This window comes from Triturus cristatus, chromosome 7 (assembly GCF_964204655.1).
Source record: "Triturus cristatus chromosome 7, aTriCri1.1, whole genome shotgun sequence".
Classification (NCBI taxonomy): domain Eukaryota; kingdom Metazoa; phylum Chordata; class Amphibia; order Caudata; family Salamandridae; genus Triturus; species Triturus cristatus.
In genome coordinates, this window is record NC_140590.1 from 725,195,923 (window position 1) to 725,218,735 (window position 22,813).

Consider the following 22,813-nt stretch of genomic DNA (forward strand, 5'->3'; position numbering starts at 1 on the left):
TGGGAATAGTCATTCTCCTAGACTGAATGGTCTCATAAAATTATATTTTTAGTAACTCTTATAATATTACTCTTCCAATCTTCTCAGTTAAAAAGCTCATTGTCCACCCCTCCTGCCTTTCATGATCCTAATACTGTTGTGTCTTCTGAGGGTGCTCTCCACATGCTCCAGTACTGGAAGGACGTTACTATGGTCAGTGCATTTCCCACAACTCACAACTTCCTTGAAAAGGGACCAGGTCTCCGATGCCATTTCAAAATGATTATCAAGGTGGCAAGCTTTACAGTCACTGCTTCCATGTGTCAGCTCCTCAATGCTCCTGCATTTGATGTTTGACAGTTTTGCACCAGGCATGTACGTGAAATCTTTGTGCTTTCCTTGCAGACGAGAGTCTCCACGTCCGTCAGAGCACCTGGATAGATTTTTTGGGGGAAGATGTTCTTAAAGAATTGTCTATATGGAAAAGGGAGAATAAAATTGTCTTGCATTCTATTTACAAGTGGTCATTGTTGTGGACTGCCTTATCTTGCCTTTTGGGTGTGCTAGCCCTGGATCCAGTTTATACAATGCCAGACAAATGCAGTTGGGTAGCAGCCTCAGGTGCAGTTGCATCTGGGAAGGTCTATTGTGGATTGGGATTTAAGTTTATTGGCAGTATCTGTGAAGGTCTCATTATTGAAATAAGAGGGGGTTTAGCAGATCATGTTTTAGCTTCGCGTTGTGTATGGTGCCAATATCTGCAATGTCAAATATTGTACAAAAACATTGGGGCACATTTGCAGAAATGTATGTGGGTTGCAGTGCAGGTATAACAGACAACTCTGTAGGTTAGCAGTGAGGAATTCTTGTTAGATGTGTGCATTGCAGAACTGGAATAGAAGACATCACTGGAAATGGTGTCCTGGCCACAAGGAGTCAGAGGGCCACCTCTTATTTGCTTGTCCCAAGTACCACGACCCTCGTAAAAAATGGTTAAAACCGCTGTTTCAACGCCTTACTTGTGGTAGGTCTGCAGAGGCGATTCGGGCACTAAAGACCAATACTTCTGAGTTGTTTGCGGTGAGCACAGCGAAATTCTTGGGCTGGGTTTGGATCATTAGAGCCCATGAATAGCTAGAAATGTTTGATCATGCGTTTCGTCCTTAAAAGCTTCAATCCAAAGTTGGATATTGCACAGTATTTTAAGATGGTTTTATTTATTGATTTTATGTTTTTAAACTGTATACATAAACGGATCGTCTAAACATAAATGGGATGTTTGACAAGGATTATTTTTAATGTATAGTTTTTATTATGTGTAAATAGGTTAGTATGTGGCGTTTGTAATGTATGGCCTCACCTGTTTGTGTAAATTTTGCTGTCTTTTATGATTTTATTATCGAAATAAAGACTTTAAAATCTGAATCTGACATCACTGGAGTGTAGGGCTGGAGTGCATTGGAGGAATGATGGGCTAGTCATATTTAGGTATAGCATGGGGTGTGCTGATTGTGATGCATTGGCAGAGCTGTGTTTGGGTCTAGACAAAGCCTAAGACAGATAGAGTCACAGAAATCACTCACCGCCATTATCTGACTCCCTGGCACCAGTGACATTTCATCAGCAGCGGAGCCAGGCGTGACCTGGTGAATAAAGATGCCAGTCTCATTTCCTCCAATGATGGTGAGCTGCTCCAGTAAGGCATCACCGTGGAAGGCGATGATGGTATCACGGCTCTGGATGCGCCTGGCATGCCTCCGTTGTGGCCCTAAGTTGGTAGGCAGGGTACTGAAAAAATGGCACAAATACAGCAGACTTAACACTTGTCAACCTTACCGTTTGTTTACAGTAATGTTAATTTTAAGACACTCCCTTTCGGGGTCTGGGCAATGGAAAGGATTCTGCTTTCTTGGGTTGTGGATTTTGTAACATGAGTTTTGTGATGCCTGACTATTGATGCCTAAGATGTATTATAGCAGGGTACTGGGTCAGGGTTTCGGCTATATCCTGGTAGATGTTTGGGGTATGTTTTGTGACAGACATGGGCAGTGGTGTGAGATATGTAATGTAGTGGAGCAGGTATACTCTATGCAGAGGCAGTGTAAGGTTGGGCAGGGCTTTGGAATAGATTGCTTCCACTGCTATTGACAGGGGTATGGAATATCTTGTGGCAGACAGCATGAAACTGGGTATAATGATATGTTCTGGCAGGGATATAGTCAAAGCTATGGGGTTGCTTAAGCCTATGGATATGTTACAGCACAGGAATTAGGAGATGTATAAGATATTACTGCCAGTGATATGGGATGTCTTGTGGTGGGGGATATGCCCAGGGACCTGGATATGTTGTGGCATGGGACACTGGCTGTATGGAAGATGTCAGATCAGGGGGTGTTGGTACAAGATAAACTGGATAGGAGCAACATACAGGCGGCAACGTATATTCAGTTGTGGACTTGGTATAATAAATATGTCATGGGTAAGGTTCACATCAAACGAAAGTGTTAGGAACCTGGCTGTACCACGCTGGAAAATGTATCCTTATTTGAGCCCAATATGTCTTGGAGAACCTCTAGCATAATGACAGTTTATACCTACAATACTATTTTACTTTGCAATGACCAAAAGTAAAAGGGGGCCATCTGTGAGGAATCGGTAAAAGATCTGTTGAATGGTCAAGGGTTGGAAAGATAATGGTTTTTATGCTGTGATTGGATACTGAAACTATCTTCGGAAGAAAGGTAGTTTTAAATGAGGTAGGAAATGTCAGGAGTTCACATATAAGAAGGAAATATTAGCATTAGAAAAAATTGTCAATGTTATAAGAATTTTCTCAAATATACAAAGATTACACTGATAGTCAAAACCTGGAGCTCATGGGGGATCACTGAGCCAAAGAAAGACAAATATATTTACAGATTTGTCAAAAATGGGTTTAAAAATTTCTCAATAAGCATTAAGAAAATCCCCATTGCAGAGGGTGTATTGGTTTCTTTGGTCATACCCAAGTGAGGGCATACATTTTTATACTACTCTTTTATGGCATTTAAGAAACAGCCAAGATTCCAGTGCCATGGAAGGTGTAAATATTGATATTACATGAAACTAGGGCCTGACTAAGAGTTGAGTGAACAGGTTAATATGGCACAAAACTGACGGATATCAAGTTCACCGTATTACAAGTGCATTATATCCAATGGCACTTGTACTACAGCGGCTGGGATATCTGTCATGTTTGTGATGGAGCAACCTGTTCGCTGACCTCTAAATCAGGCCACAAGTAATGAATTTAGTAGTTTTCAAAACTGCTCCATACTAACGCGTTGGGCAAATATGGGATTTCATACATTAGGTGATTTCTTTCAGAACAATGGCATTATTTTGGGCAAAAACGTACTCATGACCATAGCTCATTGAATCCAACACTTTTCTTTAGCTACACTCAAATTAAACATGTTTGTTCATGTAATTCGGCTGAGCCGAATGTTACGCCAGAGATATTAGGACAAGCTTTTTTCATCGCACGGCTTAGGGTATTGGTAGTTGGTACAGACTTCTGAATCAACATTCAGGATTTTAAGTAATATTGAACCACATCAATAGCATAAGCAATATTACAGGTTGTATTATTACAATGCCATGTTTGAGTAAAAAAGCTATTTGAGCGGCCAGTTTTAAGCGTATGGGGTTTTACTCTCAATGGCTCCTTCACCCCTGCAAGAATTTAAAAAAAATACCATACTGCTGGTCCCTCTTGTTTTAGACATACATCTCAGTCTGGTGATATGCTTCATATGATATTTACCTGTCCTCAATTGAAAGAGTTCTGGAAAGGGATCTTTTCGGAAATAAGCAATCGGGAGGGAAGAGTGATTTTACTGGATCCCATGGGAGCCCTTTTTGGCGTCCCGTTGACTGCTTTTAATTTGAAGACCGAATTGAAGCAGCTCTGACCTCTAAATCAGGCCCCAAGTAATGAATTTAGTAGTTTTCAAAACTTTCCATGTTGAGCCATGTCTGCCATAGTTTTGAAAGACTAGCTGCCATATTGATCAAACTATATGACATAATATTTAAAAAGCTGATGGGTTTCAGAAAACGAATGCCAACTAGGCATAATGTGGTGGCACACTTTATGATGACATGATGAGATTTGTGACCTCTTCATTGCACATTTGTTGAGTTTCAACAGCTTTTGATAATATTTCTTGTGGCATACTTTGTAATCAATTGTCGTACAAGGGAGACCATTGTTGGGTATTTGTTCTCTTTGTATCCTTCTTTCAGGTGCCTACGATAGGGCATAGTTTGTTCAACCTGGGGGAATGGCTAGGTTGAGCAAGCCTGTGGTAAGACAGGTATGTTTGCTCATCCCCTTGCCTTCTAGTATTCCTGCCTTTGCTAAGCCTGATTTCAGGGGTCATGAAGGCAGTAGAAAGAAGAGAAAGCAAGAAAAGATGGCGTTTACACAGCCTCTCCACTCCTTCTCATTCCCCTCAGTGATCTGCAGCAAAAAATGTAAATAAAATGTAAATTGATACTTGTATAGCGCACTACTCACCCGCAAGGGTCTCAAGGCGCTTGTACGAATACTGCTGTGGAACCCATCCTGGCTTTCCCTGTGAGGCGTCCACTCCTGGGCACCCCCAAGGTGGAGGCCAGGCATCCTTAGCGTTGTGGGGGCCGTTGTGGAGATTAAGCAAGCCCAGAGTTGCAGAGTGGGACTCCATGATTGGAATGGCACCGAGGCGAGAATTATCAGGTCCGTGGAATTTTTGAGCCCAAGACCCGCCGAGGCGGGGAATTGAACCCTGGTCCCGGGCCAGACCTCTGCATCAGGGTCTGCCGCTCTAATCATTGAGCCACACTTCTCCACAGAGGCTGTTGAAGAACTAAGAATGAGATAAGGGGCCATTGGGGGTGAAAGAGTGCATGATCTTACTTCCACTGCCCCTGACCTCTTTGGGAATCCACATCCATGTATATACCAAAAGAAGTTATCAATCTTTTACATATTACTGTCGGATTCCCAAGTCTGTAAGTAATTTCCCACTAACCCTGAAGAGGAAAAAGGCATATCCATCTGCAATTGGTTCAGCTTCCTGCGGTAAAACCTAGAAGGGGCTTAGATTGGGAAGCGACTCTGTGGATTGAACAGGGATATCAAAGTGTATGTCTTTTTTTCAATGCCGTAATATGGGGAAAGTGTGATCACAATTCCGTACGACTCTATTAAATACAATTTATTGTAGCTCTTATTGTGACTATTATAACATGCATTACATTTAATGAATACTTATAATATTTACAAGTTCAAGACAATTAATGTTTTAAAATTTAAAAGCGCTCTGACGTTTGCAAGATAAGCAGTTATAATCCTGGTTGTGGAATTCCGATACACACAAGAGCTGGCGGTACTCACAGGTGTTCACACATGTGGTCTCGGGTCAGGCGAGGCGATCCCTCTGACGAAGATACTGTGCATGATTCTGAGAGGTTCAGAGATGCAAATATTACATATGAAATAGAATTTGATTACAAGATATATACCACCAGTGCAACTTACATATACAACATACAAGGCTGCTTCCCTCATATTAAATGTAATTCAGTGTCCAGATGGGAAACTACCCACAAGATTCTAGCATGGAGCTCATCTGAGTCAAACTTCATGCGAGATATCGGAACTGATAACCTTCAAGAGATCCTGCTCTGCTGAGTAACACTATGGCAGAGTTTTTGGCCAATCAAAGATTGTCTATTTGTCAGTTTCCACCTTCTCAAATGTCCCTTTTGTGTGTGACTAGGTTCGGCCTGATGCCTGCTACATGAATGAGTGTAGGCCTAGACTTTCATGGACTTCCCAGCCTGCCAAATGAACAAGTACTGCTTCTATCTGCCACATCAACAAGCAGGATATAGGTAAAACAAGCACTGGCAAAGGTAACAAGATCTTAGCTTTGAGACGTATTGACTTTGTCAATGGTGTGTAGCCATGTTATACAGCATTGCCTAAATAGGAAGGGAAAAAAAGCCTATGACACGTCTGCTTTTTTTCCAATTTTTTTGCCGATCTGAGTTGGATCAGCAAGTTAAAAGATTTTTTTACACGGAAGCACTTGTTTGAAGTGTGGATGAGGTTAAACAACGTGGAGGATGTGGTTGGGAGTAAGTAATGTGGGGGTGAAGCTGAGAAGCAACGGGCAACACAGAGGGGGAGAAGCAACACAGAAAGAGGTGGTGGGGATGAGAAAAACAGTTGAGAGAGCAATGTGGAGCTGGTGCGGAGAAGCTCACGGGGCGACAGAAAGCAACAACAAGTGCAGGAGGAGAAGTACATGAGGGAAACAGTTGGAAAACACATGCTCTCTTGGAGTGTTTAACCAAAAAGAAAAAAGCAGTGCTTGTAAATTAACCAGTGGAAGCATAGAAGCCAGCCAATCAGAAGATATGGTGTAGAGGCTTTGCTCCATCGGAGAGACAAATACAAGATTTACATGGTGGGCCATTAATAAGAAGCAGGCAAATGTGAGTAACAGGAAAGCCAACCAATGGTAAGCAGTGGGCGGGATTCAAGCCCCTGTATGGTTTTAGTAACCCCACCATATATCTTTAACATCCGGACAGCTATGCTATCTGGTGGGCTCGGCCTAAAAAGACTGCCCTGACTCCTACCTGTCTCCATTGAGCACTCTCCAAAACCCTCTCTCTTTCTGTGGTTGGCGTGGCAGTACCCAGAAATCTTCACAGAGTGGTATATAGTATTTATGGAGGATGAATGCATTTTTTATTTTATACTTTTAAGTTCACACACATACCTTTACAAGGAACAACCTCAAATTCAAAGTCAGTGTCCAGGGTGAGTGTGCCCAGGTCTGGCTCAAGGTGCGACTGGGAGCTGCTGACAGAGTATTAGGGCAAAGAAGAATATTAGCTTTCATGAGTCTGCTGCAACTAGAAGAGCAGATTGTATAGTTTAAGGGTGCAACAGAAAAGAAACCTCATTATTAAAGAGAATACCCATTGTCTCGCAATAACCCATGCCAAGCCTAAAATATCTTAGTAACTCCATAATTATATACAATAAAACATCTCCCCAAAGGTTAACCAATAATCACGGGGAACACTGATTGGATCCACAGCGAGAGATCACTTGTTGATGCACACACGATGTGAAAGAGTCCAAACCATACATTCATACAAAGAGAATGTCCATAGTCATCCAGAATCACAAAGAATCACTAGTGTTAAGTAGAGCCAGAGCAAACCCTGTTTATCACTCACTAACACAGAACACACCTCTTTCCAACCTAAACACACAAAACAGCCACTGGCATTCATAATTACAGAGAACCTCAAAGTCAGCCACAATCACTGAGAACCCTTCATTTTACCCACAATAATAGACTGTATTAATCCCAAATAAGAGAGAACCCCTATGGTCAACTATAACTACACAGACAATGAATCTCTCACATACAAACTCACGCACTCAAGCTGAGAATCCCTGTTGTCTCTACAATCTCAGAGAGCCCCCATTATTATTTAGAACAAGAGAAAATCCAAATTGTCCTCCAAAACCTGGGAAAACTCTATTGTCCAACAAGACCAGAGAGATAGTATGGGTATACACTTCTCATCTGTGGCTAATTGGTAGGGCTTATCATGGAGGAGACCCAGTTTCTTTTTCTGGCTGAGAGACACAAATCAGTGCACAACTGAGCAAAGATGTGGAAAGAAGTGCAAAATAATTATGCTTACCTGATGGACAGGGAGGTTCCCATGTAGTTCTCCTGGCCTTGGCTGGTGATTGAAGTCTTGCGAGGCGGGGTTGCCGAAGAGGCCTGGTAACTCTCCTCCAGGTCACTGCTGGTGCGGTGACTCAGGTCTTGCCATGACTGCCAAGAATAGAGCAAGAGAGCAAGTTACCACCCCTGAAATGGTAAAGCAGCACCATAATAATCTATAGTTGGAGGGTCACAGACAAGGGAGTTTAGAAGGGTGGTCAAGCGGAGAACCCCAGAGATGTGTGATGGTGTCAGAGGAATAAAGTGGTTCAGGAATGAGACCCCAGTGAAGCATGAAATGCTTCAGGCTTGGGTACCTGAAGAACACTATTGGCACTGGAGCATGGATGGGGTCAGCCAATAGAGGTTGGAGAGATAGAGGTGTGGATTTGCAGAGGAGTGGCAGTATTTTGGAATGAATTTAGAGCAACCGGAGTGTCTTCCCACTCCACCCCACTAAATGTGCTAATTAAGAATTAAATAAGAATTATTGCCTCTGCTAAGGCATTAATAGCTGTCATTGTCTATCGTTCAATTACAGGCTTAAGCCAAAAAGGAAGATGAATAATGAGGGCAAAGGGTAATTAACAACTATTAAAGCATTACAGCATGATGGCAATGTTATTAACACCTGCCCTGAATCTCATCCTCCACAAGCAGACACACACATTGTTTCTGGGAAACATGTATTACAACGCAGGCATTACAACGTAGTGCCTTTACAACGCAGTCAGTACCACAACAGCAACGTTACCACGAGTTCCACTGCAGCGCAAGTCATTACAACAACTTGCTTTAGGGAATGCAGTGTTTGGACTGGTGTTGGATCTTAAGTCCAACACCTTCCTTACTGATACACCGACTGGAGTCGGAATAGTAATTTAGACTATTCAAAGTCCAGCATTTCCCTAAAGCAAGTCGTTGTAATGATTTGTGTTGTAAGGGAACTCGTGGTAACGATACAGTTGTGGTATTGACTGCGTTGCTAAGCCACGCGTGATTTTGGCATGCGTGGTAACAGATGCTATTCATTGTTTCTGTATGTTTAGAGTTCCTGCTCCTTTCAAAAATACTTGCCAACTCTCCCAGGTTTCGCAAATGAAACCCTATGTACGTAGCATGTGTGGCTATAGATGCACATGCTTAGCATACTCCTGCCATCTAGTTTTGTGCTCGGACATCTGCAATTTGTTTTTCTTTGAAGGAGTCTCGAGTCGTTAGTTCGGGTGTGACTTCTCTTGGTGTACACTGCGCCTGGGCAGCTAATTCATGCAAGATTGTTTTCACAGAGTGGGTGATAGTATTTATGGGGTATGGATGCAGCTAAGGTGCATGAAGCAGAATGTGCAGTGAATACATAGTAAATAAGCAATCTGCAAAAGACATAGGTTTCGGGGAGGAGGGCGAACACTTGAATATACAACTCTACATACTACAACAAATGCTTGCAGGGCAAGTAGCATTTTCTGTTCATAATATGTGACTGTAGATACACATGCTTAACATAGAGTGTAAAGCCGTGCACTCCGGAAACAGTGGCTAGTGTGTGGATGATGAAAATGCCTGAAATAAGGTCCTTAACACTCTTTAGCCTGCCAGGACTTGTTGACTTGCTAAGATCTCTAGACAGTAATGCTTGGTAAAGGTGAGAGGTGTTCACCAAGTGGCTACCTTACAAATATGCACTAGTGGGATGTTAAATAGGAAAGGCATGGCCGCTCCTTTCCTAAGGGTGGAGTGTGCAATGGGTGGAACAGGTAGGACTTTGTCTGTTTTGTTGTAGCATGTTTGGATACATTAAACTATCCACCTAGCTATGCCTGCCTTCAAAATGAGATGTCCTGCCACTGTAATACACAAGGGCTCTTTTGACATCTAATGCCTGCAGTGCTGTCTACATGATGAGACAGCATTAGAAAGAAGATTAGGAGCTCTATAGCCTGGTTAAAGTGGAAGGCTGGCACCACCTTAGAGAGGAACTTAGGCTAGGTCCTAAGGACAACCCTGTCCTTGTGGACCTGTATAAAGGGTTCTTGCAGAGTGAGTACTTACAGGTCTCTAATACATCTGAGAGAGGTAACACAGCCAGAAAGACCACCTTCCAGATGTTGAACTGGAGGGGACATGAATGCAAAGCTTCAAATGCCATGAGACTCGTGGAAACTACACTGAGATTTCAATGGGGAGCGGGACGGGAGGCACTTTACAGGATATAACCCTCTTGAGACCTTCCATGAAGGCCTTTACCACCAAATTTCTAAAGAGGGACGAGTTTTCCCCATTCTGCATATGGGTTGCTACTGCACGTAAGTGTAAGCGAATGGCATTATAAGTGAGGCCTGCTTTTTGCAAATGTGAGAGGTAGCTGATAATAAAGACAGTAGGCTTTACAGGGTGCAGGTTCTTGGAAATACAGCGGTGACAAACCTTTTCCATTTTACAGCAGAACAGGCCTGTGTTGTGGGCTTTCGAGCTTACTTTAAAGTAGACATACATTCATGGGGAGGGTTCAGTCACCCGAATACTAGGACCAAAGGTCCCAAATCGCTGACCGAGGAGTAAGAATTGCAACAAGTAGATTTACATCCAGTGCCATCCCCTCAAATTGTACTTTAGACCCAAATCTTTTCTGTTAAAACAAAGGCCTGTTGTGTCTACATTGTTGTTCACTTGTTTTTTAATCACTTTATCGTTATAAAACGGGTAGACCAAAAATCACTGGGACCTGGGTATAAGACAGTATAATAAGAGGTAGTCCCAGTATTGATACATCAAATAGTGTCAAAAAAACATACAATTGCATACAAACAAAGTAAAAAAGTAAATATATTCTTGCACCAGTGTAATTTAATCACACTGAACACATGCTACAACTGAGAAAACATTTAAAAACTATTTCAAGTGCCCAGCTGGAAAAAGGGAAAAGGGAATAAGGAAGAGTTGGTGACTTGGGTGAGAGTAGTGAGGTACGTGAGGTTAGAATATAGTGCGTGTCACAATTTCACTATTCACTTGGCATATCAATAAAGCCAAAAGATATGACAGTTCCAATAATTCATACAGTATATCACATAGCCATGTATGAAGAACAACAAATCACAGTAAAGCAAGTACTGTCGATAACACTGGCAATAATGAAGTGTCGACGCTTCGACCCCTGATTAAGTGTAGGTCCTTGTGAGCCTTACTACCGGGGTCTTCCTCAGGACTAAAGTGGACGTGGGAGGGATGGGGCACCTAAGAGTAGAATGAAAAAAGATTTAACATTGCTACACGCTATTAAAGAAAAATGTGACAATAAATGTACGAATCCCTGTAATTACCATGACTGATTGAAGAGTGACCTCACAAGAAATTCAGGTGAGGACGGGCAGTCTCAAAGGCTCCAAAAGGGTGTGAGCGGGAGAGAGCAGAAACCACCTGCAAGAGTAAGGTGTCTGTCAATAACCCCTCATCATTGCTAGGTTTAGTCTATAAATATAATGGTGAATTAATACAAATCTCTTACTAGGTGGGTGAATCAAGTCTCAAATATCCAATCCATAGCGGTCATATTAATCCATACTGCTAGTATTCCATACGTATTATTCCATAATTCTAATAATTCAAAGCAGAAACCCTGGTTGCCTCGCACGGGTGGAATCTGAAGTCACATATAGAGGAGGAAGAAAAAGAAAATAATCACTGCTTGGGACAAGACCCTGTCATACCACAAAAACAAACTATCACTAAATAAATAACATGTAGCTGGTGAAAGTAACGAATACATGTCCATTCATTCAATAAAGGATCAAACCCTTATCCTGTGAATTTTAAACGAAGCCGCACAATTTTTTTTTCTTGTTAAGGGACATTACGTGTCAGAGAAGGGGTTCCGCTGTCTGGGTGAGATGAGCAAAACTCACCGCGGTAACCGGTAGAGCCGCGTAGGCGGTTATTTGTAGAACGGTGCTGAATCTGCAAAGGAAAGCAGAATTCAGTGACCTCTTCTAGGGAAAAAGCTACCCAACAGCTTAGTTCCAAATGAAAAACAGTCATTGTTGTGACAGCGGATTGTTGGGGTATGCTCGTATATAGAGATACGATATCACACGTCACCAGTAGTTGGTCACTGGGATTGAAAGGTCATTGGTCAATCAAGGTGACTGCCACCTTGTGTATATTCATTGTTTCTCAATTGGATTGCACTATGTCAAAACAACGAAAACATGGGAGTTTAACATATAACTTTCCCTTTGTGACACAATTGGTTATGTTACTTTCCATCTGCCACGGGCACGTCAGAAAGCATCCTCAACTAAACATGTAGCCCAAGGTAGCCTAGTCTGTTTTCTCTTCCCGTTAGTCAGGCACACAACTACACCGGCATTTAGCGTCTGCTGGATGCTGATCGTCACGCGGTTCATGGCGACAATTTTGGCCGTATTTAAATAGAATATGCGCCGCCGCGACGTTCCTTTCCCAATGCACGGAGAACTTCCAACGAGTAGTGGTGAGTCAAACAACCTATGCGAGTGCTCCTGCGGACGACTGTTTTTCATTTGGAACTAAGCTGGTGGGTAGCTTTTTCCCTATAAGAGGTCACTGAATTCTGCTTTCCTTTGCAGATTCAGCACCGTTCTACAAATAACCGCCTACGCGCCTCTACCGGTTTCCGCGGTGAGTTTTGCCCATCTCTCCCAAACAGTGGAACCCCTTCTCTGACACGTAATGTCCCTTAACAAGAAAAACGTTTTTTGCGGTTTCGTTTAAACTTCACAGAAAAGGGTTTGATCCTCTATTTAATGAATGGACATGTATTCATTACTTCCACCAGCTACATGTTATTTATCTAGCAATAGTTTGTTTTTGTGGTATGACAGGGTCCTGTCCCAAGCAGTGATTATTTTCTTTTTCTTCCTCCTCTATATATGACTTCAGATTCAACCCATGCGAGGCAACCAGGGTTTCTGCTTTGAATTACTAGAATTATGGAATAATACGTATGGAATACTGGCAGTATGGAATAATATGACCGCTATGGATTAGATAATTGAGACTTGATTCACCCACCTAGTAAGAGATTTGTATTAATTCACCATTATATTTATAGACTAACCCTAGCAATGATGAGGGGTTATTGACAGACACCTTACTCTTGCAGGTGGTTTCTGCTCTCTCCCGCTCACACCCTTTTGAAGTTTTAAGCCCGCCCGTCCTCACCTGCATTTCTTGTGAGGTCACTCTTCAATCAGTCACGGTAATTACAGGGATCGGTACATTTATTGTCACATTTTTCTTTAATAGCATGTAGCAATGTTAAATCTTTTTTCATTCTACTCTTAGGTGCCCCATCCCTCCCACGTCCACTTTAGTCCTGAGGAAGACCCCGGTAGTAAGGCTCACAAGGACCTACACTTAATGAGGGGTCGAAGCGTCGACACTTCATTATTGCCAATATTATCGACAGTACTTGCTTTACTGTGATTTGTTGTTCTTCATACATGGCTATGTGATATACTGTATGAATTATTGGAATTGTCATATCTTTTGGCTTTAATGATATGCCAAGTGAATAGTGAAATTGTGACACACACTATATTCTAACCTCACATACCTCACTACTCTCACCCAAGTCACCAACTCTTCCTTATTCCCTTTTCCCTTTTTCCAGCTGGGCACTTGAAATAGTTTTTAAATGTTTTCTCAATTGTAACATGTGTTCAGTGTGATTAAATAACACTGGTGCAAGAATATATTTACTTTTTGAATTTGTTTGCATGCAATTGTATGTTGTTTTGACACTATTTGATGTATCGATACTGGGACCACCTCTTATTATACTGTTTTAATCACTTTAAGTACACTAATATTCACTTATGTCAAGATTCATTTAATCATCCACTGAAGCACCTGCTATATAACTACTAAGATATCGGTACTTTGAGGTAGGTACATATTGTCATCGCTATTAAACCTGAAACAGAAATTGTCACTGTATATCCTAATTTTATTCGTCTTGGGAACAAAGGCTTATGAATTCCTCCAAGGGAACCAATGTTTCTTAAAAAATTGATACCCAGGTTCCCAGGAATATAGGGTTGCCCCATTTTTAAATGTTGATGTTCTAAATACTTAGCAGGACATGCACTGTCCTTGCACCCTCTCATTCACCCAGCAAAAATGTAGTATTGTTTGGAAACAGCTCAAGTTTAAAAAACAGATTTCAGACAACATCTGAGTGAAAATTTAGTACTCAATGTGCGTGTAGCAGAATAAATTTCTCGCTCCAGGTATTATCATCCATTTGAACAGTAATTGTGGCATGGGTGCCCATTATACAGTTTTTTAAACGAACAGTAACACTTTTAAGGGGGCGATAGACTGTTTGTTTCCATTTCTAGAACATTTAGGGTCCGTAGCAGTACCGGGAATACTACAGGTCAAATCAAGGAGCAGCCCTTCCAGTCATTGACCTTGAGATGCCAGTTTTGGAACCACTAGCAAAGTGGTGGCTTGCCAGATGAGTAATGGGCATTCATAGAGAGCAGCGGTCACCCCCTGGGTAGCCTACTGGTTCGATCAAGAGAGAGGCCCAAACAAAAATACCATATTGCTACAACAAGCTCAAACATAAATACAAATGGGCCTCAAGGGTGCTAAAAGGCAGATATCTTCACTTGATTCTTCAAAACCATTAATGTATGTGCATCTTCTTTGAGGGTGGAGTACAATACAGGTAGAACCAGCCCTGTTTCTACTTGATTGTGTCAGAGGTGCACCTAGTGCAACAACAAAGAACTTTGTATGAAGCTGGGTTTGTTATGGGTCATGGACTCTTCAGAAAGCTGGTGGTTCAGTGTGTTATGTTTGGTTTATATGGGTGGAAGAATGTAGAAGCGGTCTTTTCAAACCTCTCCAAAGCTCAGTGAGCTGCTGTCGCTGGTGCCCCGCGGGTAAATGGCATGCATCCTGATGAGTTTGGGTTTCTGTCGTTGTGCTACCTCCGCTTGATCCAAGCTGGTTCCATCAGGTACCTGTGTAAGGAACACACTTGACATTGAAGAGTTGGCTCATTATTCCATAACACTAACTCAGCCGGCCATCACACAATCTATACAATGCCAGACTTGCAAACCCTGTCTGATTTTCCAGGTGATAGTTACATGTTTGGCATCTTCAATATCTTGTGGCCCATCAATTTTCCATTCAGAAATATTCACAATAATAGAAAAAACATACTTAGGTGTGCCTCTGTTTCTGAGACTGAAAGAACCAACAAACCTTTTACTTTCTAGCAGTTGCACTTCTTCAGTCATTTTAAGGTTGGAATTAGGATTGGCTACAAGATGATCTTTAAGCCGTGGAGAGGTGTTGTGGTTCATCCTAGGCAAATTGACCTACTTGAAAGCCTAGAACGTCTGAAGACTCATAAAGCTGGACAATGGGCACTCAGTTTAGGCAGTGCCTGTCACGTTAGTCACTCAGCTACAACCCTCTCACCCTCTCAGAATTCCAGTATACTTCCTATTGCTTCAGAGACTAATCAGTCTCCATAAGGTGCCCAATTTTCTTTTCAATTGCAATTTTTTTTGTTCAATAAGTGCAGCACAATCTATTTTTTGCTCTGATTTTAGTTGTTGTGTTCACTGTATCAGCAATAAAAAAATCTTTAGCCAGTGGAAAATTACCAAATTTTCGCACAGTATTCTAATGCTTGTTATGTTATGTGAATTTGTAGAGTGTGGCTAATCAATCGTGAGGGTTTCCAGGTGCTGAGTAGGGCAGGCTTGAAAAGGGAGGAGTAGATCATTCATGTTTCATCTGGAAGCGCCATGTCCCTAGGTTTCTTCAGATGTCGATGAGTGAGGGGGAGGTTCTAAGTGTGTTTGGGGAGGTCGTTCCAGGTCTTGGCTGCAAGGTATGAACAGGAGCGTCCTCCGCTTCTGGTCTTCTTGATACAAGGGAGGTGTGCTTTTGCCTGGGATGCATGTCGAAGGTGTCTCAGGTTGGTAGAGGTTGAGTCGATGGCTGAGATAAGCTGTACCGGTGTTGGGGAGAGCTTTGTAGGCATAGGTGAATAGTTTGAACTTACATCTTTCCTGAACTGGGAGCCAGTGGAGATTGTTGAGGTGTGGAGAGATGTGGTTATTTTGCAGGATGTTCAGGATGAGTCTGGCGGCTGCGTTCAGGGTGGTTTGGAGTTGGCTTAGGACATGTGCTGGAATTCTGACATAGAGGGTGTTTCTGTAATCAAGTCTACTTTTGAAAAGAGCCTGGGAGACAATTTGTCTGGTGTTGAGTGGGATCCACTTGAAAATCTTGCATAGCATTCGCAGGATGTGTAAGCATAAGGAGATGCATTGATCTGTCTGTTCATGGAGACTTTGGTGTCCAGGATGATTCCAACATTCTTGGCATGGTCCGCAGTGGAGGGTGGGGGACTATGTTCAGACGGCCACCAAAAGGGATCCCAGGGGGAGTGGTTGTTGCCGAAGATTAGGACTTCGTTTTTTCTGTGTTAAGCTGGAGGCAGTTGTTTTTCATCCAAGCAGCGATGTTGCTCATGCAGTTGGCGAAGTTTGTTTGGCTTTGCTGGTTGAATTGTTAAGGGAGGGGATGAGCTGTGCACCGTCAGCTTAGGATACTATGTTGATGCTGTGGGCTCTGATGATGTCCACGAGGGGTGTAATGTAGACGGTAAAGAGTGTTAGGCTGAGCAACGATCATAGAGGGACTCTGCAGATTTTTCTCTTGGGGTCTGAGACATAAGGGGGAAGTCTAACTAGAGTTCTATCCTTGACCAAGTAGAATATCCACATGAGGGCTGGTCCGCAGATACCCACTTGCTGAAGCTTTCTGATGAGTGACTTGTGGGAGACCGTATCGAAAGCTGCAGAGAGTTCGAGGAGGATGATTGCAGCCATTTCTCCTTGGTCGAGGATGCTTCTGATGTCATTGGTGGCTGCAATGAGGGCTGTCTCTGTGCTGTGGTTGGTGCAAAAGACTGATTGAGAGCTGTATAGGAGTTGATGGAGTTCTAGGTGGTCTGCGAGTTGGGTATTGATGGCTTTCTCAATGAGTTTTGCTGAAAAAGGCAGTAGTGAGATGGGTCTGTAGCTGCTGAAGGTGTGGGGGTCTGCTGTTGGTTTCTTCAATAGGGCATTGACTTTTGCATTTTTTTTAGCAAGATAGAAATGTGGCTGTGGTTAAGGAGGTGTTGATGACAGCGGTGAGTGTGGGGGAGATGATTGTTCTTCCAAGGATGTATTTTAAGTGGGGGCGTGGGTCTGAGGGGGCTCCTGAGTGGATGGAATTCATCAGGGCGCTGGTTTCTTTGTTAGAGAGGGGCTTCCAGTTGCTTACCTGCTGTTTGGCGATGAAGGAGGTGTCCGTCTACTCGCGGGAGTTCATATCGGAATGCTGTGGGTTGATCTTGGCAATCTTCTGTTCGAAGAAGTTTGAGAGGTCGTTGCAGTGTACTTGAGATGGGATGATTTTGTTGGGAGCTGCGGGATTGGAAAACTCCTTGACGATGGTGAAGAGTTCTTTGCCATTGTTGGAGCTGGCTTTGAGTCTCAGAGTTAGGGCCTTTTTTGTGTCTTGTAGATGGAAGTAGAAGTTGAGGGCGGCTTTGTATGTGGATATCGCGGTGGTGTTTTTGTTGAGTCTCCATTTTCTCTCTAGTTGTTTGCAGTGGCTCTTTGATTCTCTGAGGTCGTTGTGTACCAGCTGGGTTGTTTGTTGTTTTTGTGCATCCTGTTTCTAGTGGGGTTGGTGGAGTCTGCGAGCCATTTATTGAAGACCTTGGTCTTGACATCGAGGTTTCCGGTGTGGTTGGGTGGGTATTCCTATAGGGTCTTGGTCCAGTTTTTTTCTGATATTTTGCCCCAGTGTCTTGATGGTGCACTGGGTTTTTCTGGTGGGGTGGCTTGGTGGGCGGGTATCTTGAAATGTATGATGTAGTGGTCAGACCATGTGAGTGGGGCCATGTGGGTGGTGGTGATCCTGTTGTTGGAGGAGAAAATAGGCTCAAAGATGTGGCCTGCTATGTGGGTTGGTCCTTAGACCAGTTGGGTGACCTCAAGGTTGCTGAGGCTGTCAAGGAGGGTCGTGGAGTTAGGGTCTGTGGTGTCTTCCAGGTGGAAACTGAGGTCAAAGAGGAGGATGTAGTTGGTTAATCTGATGGAGAGAGGAGCAATGAAGTCTGCAATGTTGTTGCAGAATTCCCCTTGGTGGCCCGGGGGATTGTAGGCGAGGGTTACCATAAGGGTGGCGTTGCAGCTAGTTTATATTTTGAAGTGAAGGTGTTCCATGAGGTTGGTGTCCAAGTCCATGGAAGTGGTGCAGTCAATTGTGTTTTGTGGATGATCGCAAATCCTCCACCTGGTTTGTGGGTTCTGTCCTGGTGTATGGTTTTGTGTGCGGGCAAGAGAGCTGCAGCGAAAGCCGGGTTGGAGGCTGGGTTGAGCCATGTTTCAGTCAGGAAGAGAAGGTCGAGTGTGTTGCCGTTGAGGAGGTCCCAGATTTTGATGGAGTGTCTCCCAAGGGGTTGGATGTTGAGGAGCATGACGGCGAGTTGGTGCGGGGAGGTGGCATGCATCAGTTGTTTGGAGGTAGTGGTGTCGGTGTCTGAGGTGTTGAGGGTGAAAATGCAATGGGTGCAGGAGAAAGGTCCTACCATGGTGCTTGGGGATGCACAGCAACAGCGTGTTTGCCGATGTGTGTTGTTGAGCCACAGAGGATGGCGGTAGAGTAGTGGCAACATTAGTTATCTCCGGTGGTGGCTGTGGTTGTGGTGTTGCGATAGTCTTGAGGCCAGGGTTCTAGGTGGTGGGTGCAAAAGGGAGCATACGGGTTTGCCTTTGGCAGGGTGGTGCTGTGAATTAATTAAGTAGATAATCTGGTGGGTGGGGCTTCTGTTCGCTGGAAGAATGGTGAGTGGGAAAACCCCAGACTGGAAAACACAGACAGCAGTGGGGTCACTTAGTCGAAAGGGGGAAGCTGAATTAGGATCGAACAAGGAGGCCACTGGCAGGTGGAAACCTAGATGTCCAGGTGCCTACTGATGCGGTCATGCTGCGGCCTGCATTAGGTAGGTCCAGGGGTGAATGGGGCTTCTGTTGGCGGGAAGAATGGTGAGCAAGAAAAACCTGTGTGGGGAAACCCGGGCAGCAATGGTGTCACTTGGTCAAAAGGTGGCAGCCGGATTAGGCTGGAACAAGCAGGAACTGAATGCCACTGGCAAGTGGCTAGATACGTGTCCAGGTGCTAATAAGTTTGTTTAAGATTGACCAATAGCAAGATAGCATTTGAATAACAATAATGTTGCCTATTGTCTACAGTAGCTCATGAGCCAAAGTAGTAAATATACTTAACATTTCCCTCATTTGGTTAGTGTTGAGGTTAATCTTCCCCTTGGTTTGTGGAAAATTGCAACATTTTTCTTCACTGTACTTCTACTGATGTACGCTATGGAAGAGGGCTCACATTCCCCAATGGTATTTGCTGAAGTTGTCTTGTGCAGACATTGTTGCATAAAAAGAACACCAATGTTGCAATAGGAACAAATGCTGAGTGAGAGAGGGGGCTTGCAACTGGTACAACACATAGGGCAATTCAGTATTCCCTCTATTCCAGTGGTTCCCCAACTTTTTCAACCTGACCCATTGGCCATTGCCCGTGGCTCCCCACTGTTGCTTACTTTGGAGGGTTGGGGTGGAGGGGGATGTAAGCCCAGCCTCGGTAATACTTGCATTTTTTTCCCTGAAAATAATTGGGATGAAGGTAATGAAGGTATTATACTCATATACGCAGGGTGTTTTGTATTATTAAGGAGGCACCGCTAATAAAATATTCCTAGTTACACTTCTTTGCCCATGGCTTTTTTAGAGTACCCTCACAAACCTTTTTATCCCACTTACAGCGCTAGATAGCACCCATATGCATGTAGGCCCCATTGCCAAAGTGTTTCTGCACTTGAAGAATATTTGTATGCACTTCCATTTCTACCCATGTCATACGCGCCAACACACCTGTATCAGCAGGGTGACTCACGATTTCTTAAACCACATACAGCTTTATTTTTGCTGTTTCCTCCCTAATAATGCCTCCAAATCAATGCAAGTAAAATAAATTCCTCTTCTCTTTTTTTTTTAAGCGTCCCTCTTTCTTGTTTCCAAATGTTGGCATTATGCCGTATATGATGTTTTATTTTCCTGTGCTCTAGGAGAGAGCAGGCCATGTCTGGAAATGTGTGTGTGCTGAAAGAAATGTGTACTGGAAGCACCAAGTACAAGTGTCAATACTTAATAATATTTAATTTGTTTAATAGACAGGATAACAGTACTTTCCTTATAACTTGCATTGGTGTAAAATGCATTTGGAAAAAAAAGAAACTATTAACGAGTCTAACAAAATAAATCAGGCATCCTCTGCTTACTCTGGGAGTGTTGGAATGTGGGGATCCAGTGAAATAAGGAGGTCATCTCCCTCGACTTGCAATCAATTAAGCACAACTTTTACAGCTTAAGGCATGTCACTTACAAATCATCAACATCATGCATTTAAGTCTAATCAGTTTAACTGAAGCCAAGAGACCCTTCAACGTTAAATGCATTAAAGTGCTTGGTGCGCAGCTTTCCTGGCTAGGTTTAACGGCTCCCTAGGGAGCCACGGCGCACACTTTGGAAACCACTGCTGTATCCAGTTGAAGGCCCCTATACACACTGGTTTTTGTGGCTGTAGGGTGCTATGGAGATGGTATCACATACTTTACTGTCTTTTTAGTGTGATAGAGCGTATGGCTTTCTTGAGGACTGATAAGAGTGGGAAGACTTTCACTTCTTCCCTCCTATGGTGGAACAAGTAGTATAGGTTCTATGATGCTGTCCTGCATAGGGTAAGTAAGACGACTGGCGTCCAATACTTTGTGCCAGGTAGAGTGGGCTACGATAAGCAGAAAACCTTCCTCCACTCTACACGTAACAGAGTCCATTCCCTGCTTCTTCTTGCCAACCTAAGCAGGCGTGAGGCAAATGGAAAGGCAGTGTATGGACCTTGGGGCTCACTAAGAGAATCTGAAATGCATGGATTACATTGATTTGAATGTGAAGAGGGAGCATGAGGAGCTCAGAGCACATAGAGTACTGGACAAATTTGAGGTATATGAACAGACATTTGGGTATATAAATAAAGAATTAAGGCAAAGGGCTATATTTGACCCCGAGGGGATATGTGGTGATGAATTTGGTACACAGACAGACAATGAGAGAATCTTGAGGCACAGGGACTGTGAGAGGAGTTTATGCAGCCAGGGAGGCATTCATCTTCTATTAACCTCATTTGGTCCCCTTGGACAAGCACTAAAGCCCAAGCAACAATAAATGATTCTTTTTACTATGTATGTGTTGATGCACTACAGTGGTGTGATATACCTAGATGATAACAGTACTATATTAAACATAAGTAAATAAATACCCAGGCCACTAATGGCAAACCACAGTAATGCAATACAAAAGAGTAGTACAAATCAGGGTATCTGAAACCATTCCTACCTGCTGGTAGCTAAGCTGCATCCGCCTGAGCTGTTGCTTTAACTCAAATATTTCCCCACTGAGATCAAGGATCTGCTGACGAAGCAAGTCCTTCTCGAGCCGCGTCTGTGTGCTCTGAGTTTGGGCGGCATCCCTAGCACCATAGGCCTGTGGACAACAGAAAAATCAAATTTATGCTGGGGTACTGCAGTAAGGACCTTGCCTTCGAATAGCTGGTTTTAGAGATAATGGAAGGCAGAGGAGGCTGGAAAAGTATAAGATTACTGTCCTCAAGGCACATCTGATCATTCAACAGTATAAGATAGGAAGGTGCCCATGTCAGAGTACTACAAGTGGAGGCCCACATCACAGGCACAGGAACTGCTGGACCATATCCAAGTCTTACACAATGCTGCATGTGTGTCACTTGGTCTGCATCACCATTCCTTTTACCTTGAAGATTTCCTATCTGTGATCATATAGTCTCAGGTTTACCTGATCTCGCTCCTTCTGCAGCTCATCCACCTGGATCTGTAAGGCTGTGATCTTCTCTTTGAAGAGATTGCAATCTACCTCCTTTTTCTGGTTCTCGATCAGCAGTTCTTCCTTTTCCTCTATATACTAAAGTATAATAGAGGCACAAAAGATGATCAGTGACAGAGCTGTGGGTCCTTCTATATATCACAGGTAACAAAATCAGAGAAGGCTTGTGAGAAACTGGGTTGCTGCTTGAGGGGGGTGAAACCATACTCAAACAAGGGGCACATAGCTCGTCAGGCTGAACCAGAAAAAGTTAACACATTAACCTGTGCTTAACCATCTGGTAGTTGGCAGAAACGCAGTCAGGCTTAACATAGAGGCAATGTGTAAAGTATTTATACAGCACACCAACAGTAGTAAAGTGAAAACACAAAACAAATAAAATCCCACTCTAATATAGTAAAATAGAATAAAATGTCATAAATAAAATGACAACAAAATGACAAAAGTCTGATCAGTAGGAATGTAGATATGCAATTTTAAATATTTAGATAAAAGTACCACAAAAAGGTGCAAATCGCCAATGGAGGGTAGCTAGTCGCGCTGGACTAGGGCAAAGTCACATGTTCAGGCCGACTGCAATGGAGCACGGGCGTGGGCACAGGACCAAGTTTGGCCCACTAAGGATTGTAACTTATGTGCTTGGTGCGCTGTCTGCATTGCGTTGCTTTGTGGGGTTTACTGCCGGATGTGGTGAAACTTTTACTTAGGCTGGTACAGCACCTTTAACCCCACTTTCAAGGGTCCAGAACTGGAGGGGCCCCACTTGGAGGGTCAGGACTCACTCAGGCTGGGTCCAGGTGCAGGTTCAAGATGGTTGGAGCCTTTTCTGTCCCTGAGGCTCTTGTCAGGAGATCAGCCAACTAGCCTTTGGAATCACTCTGGTAGTCCTGGGTGCAAGCAGGCCTCAAGCAGCAGGGAAGACCTCTGTGGGCACAAGGCAAGCGTCATGCAGCAGGACAGTCCTCTTGGTGAAGAAGAGCAGTGCTCTGA

At 43.4% G+C, this 22,813-nt stretch overlaps 1 protein-coding gene across 6 annotated transcripts in view; it reads right to left on the reverse strand.

Annotated features, from left to right (window-relative positions):
- Window positions 1–22,813, reverse strand: part of CARD14 (caspase recruitment domain family member 14) — a 462,412-nt gene that overhangs the window by 78,424 nt on the left and 361,175 nt on the right. For 5 of the 6 annotated variants that reach the window (XM_085617432.1, XM_085617431.1, XM_085617433.1 and 2 more), the window contains 7 exons: window positions 21,776–21,901; window positions 21,302–21,448; window positions 14,660–14,782; window positions 7,741–7,877; window positions 6,798–6,880; window positions 5,402–5,468; window positions 1,563–1,767 (listed from right to left, as the gene is read on the reverse strand). In XM_085617432.1, the coding sequence (XP_085473558.1) occupies window positions 1,563–1,767; window positions 5,402–5,468; window positions 6,798–6,880; window positions 7,741–7,877; window positions 14,660–14,782; window positions 21,302–21,448; window positions 21,776–21,901 (888 nt within the window). The remainder of the gene's footprint in view (window positions 1–1,562; window positions 1,768–5,401; window positions 5,469–6,797; window positions 6,881–7,740; window positions 7,878–14,659; window positions 14,783–21,301; window positions 21,449–21,775; window positions 21,902–22,813) is intronic. The other variant, XM_085617430.1, reaches the window with a different exon arrangement.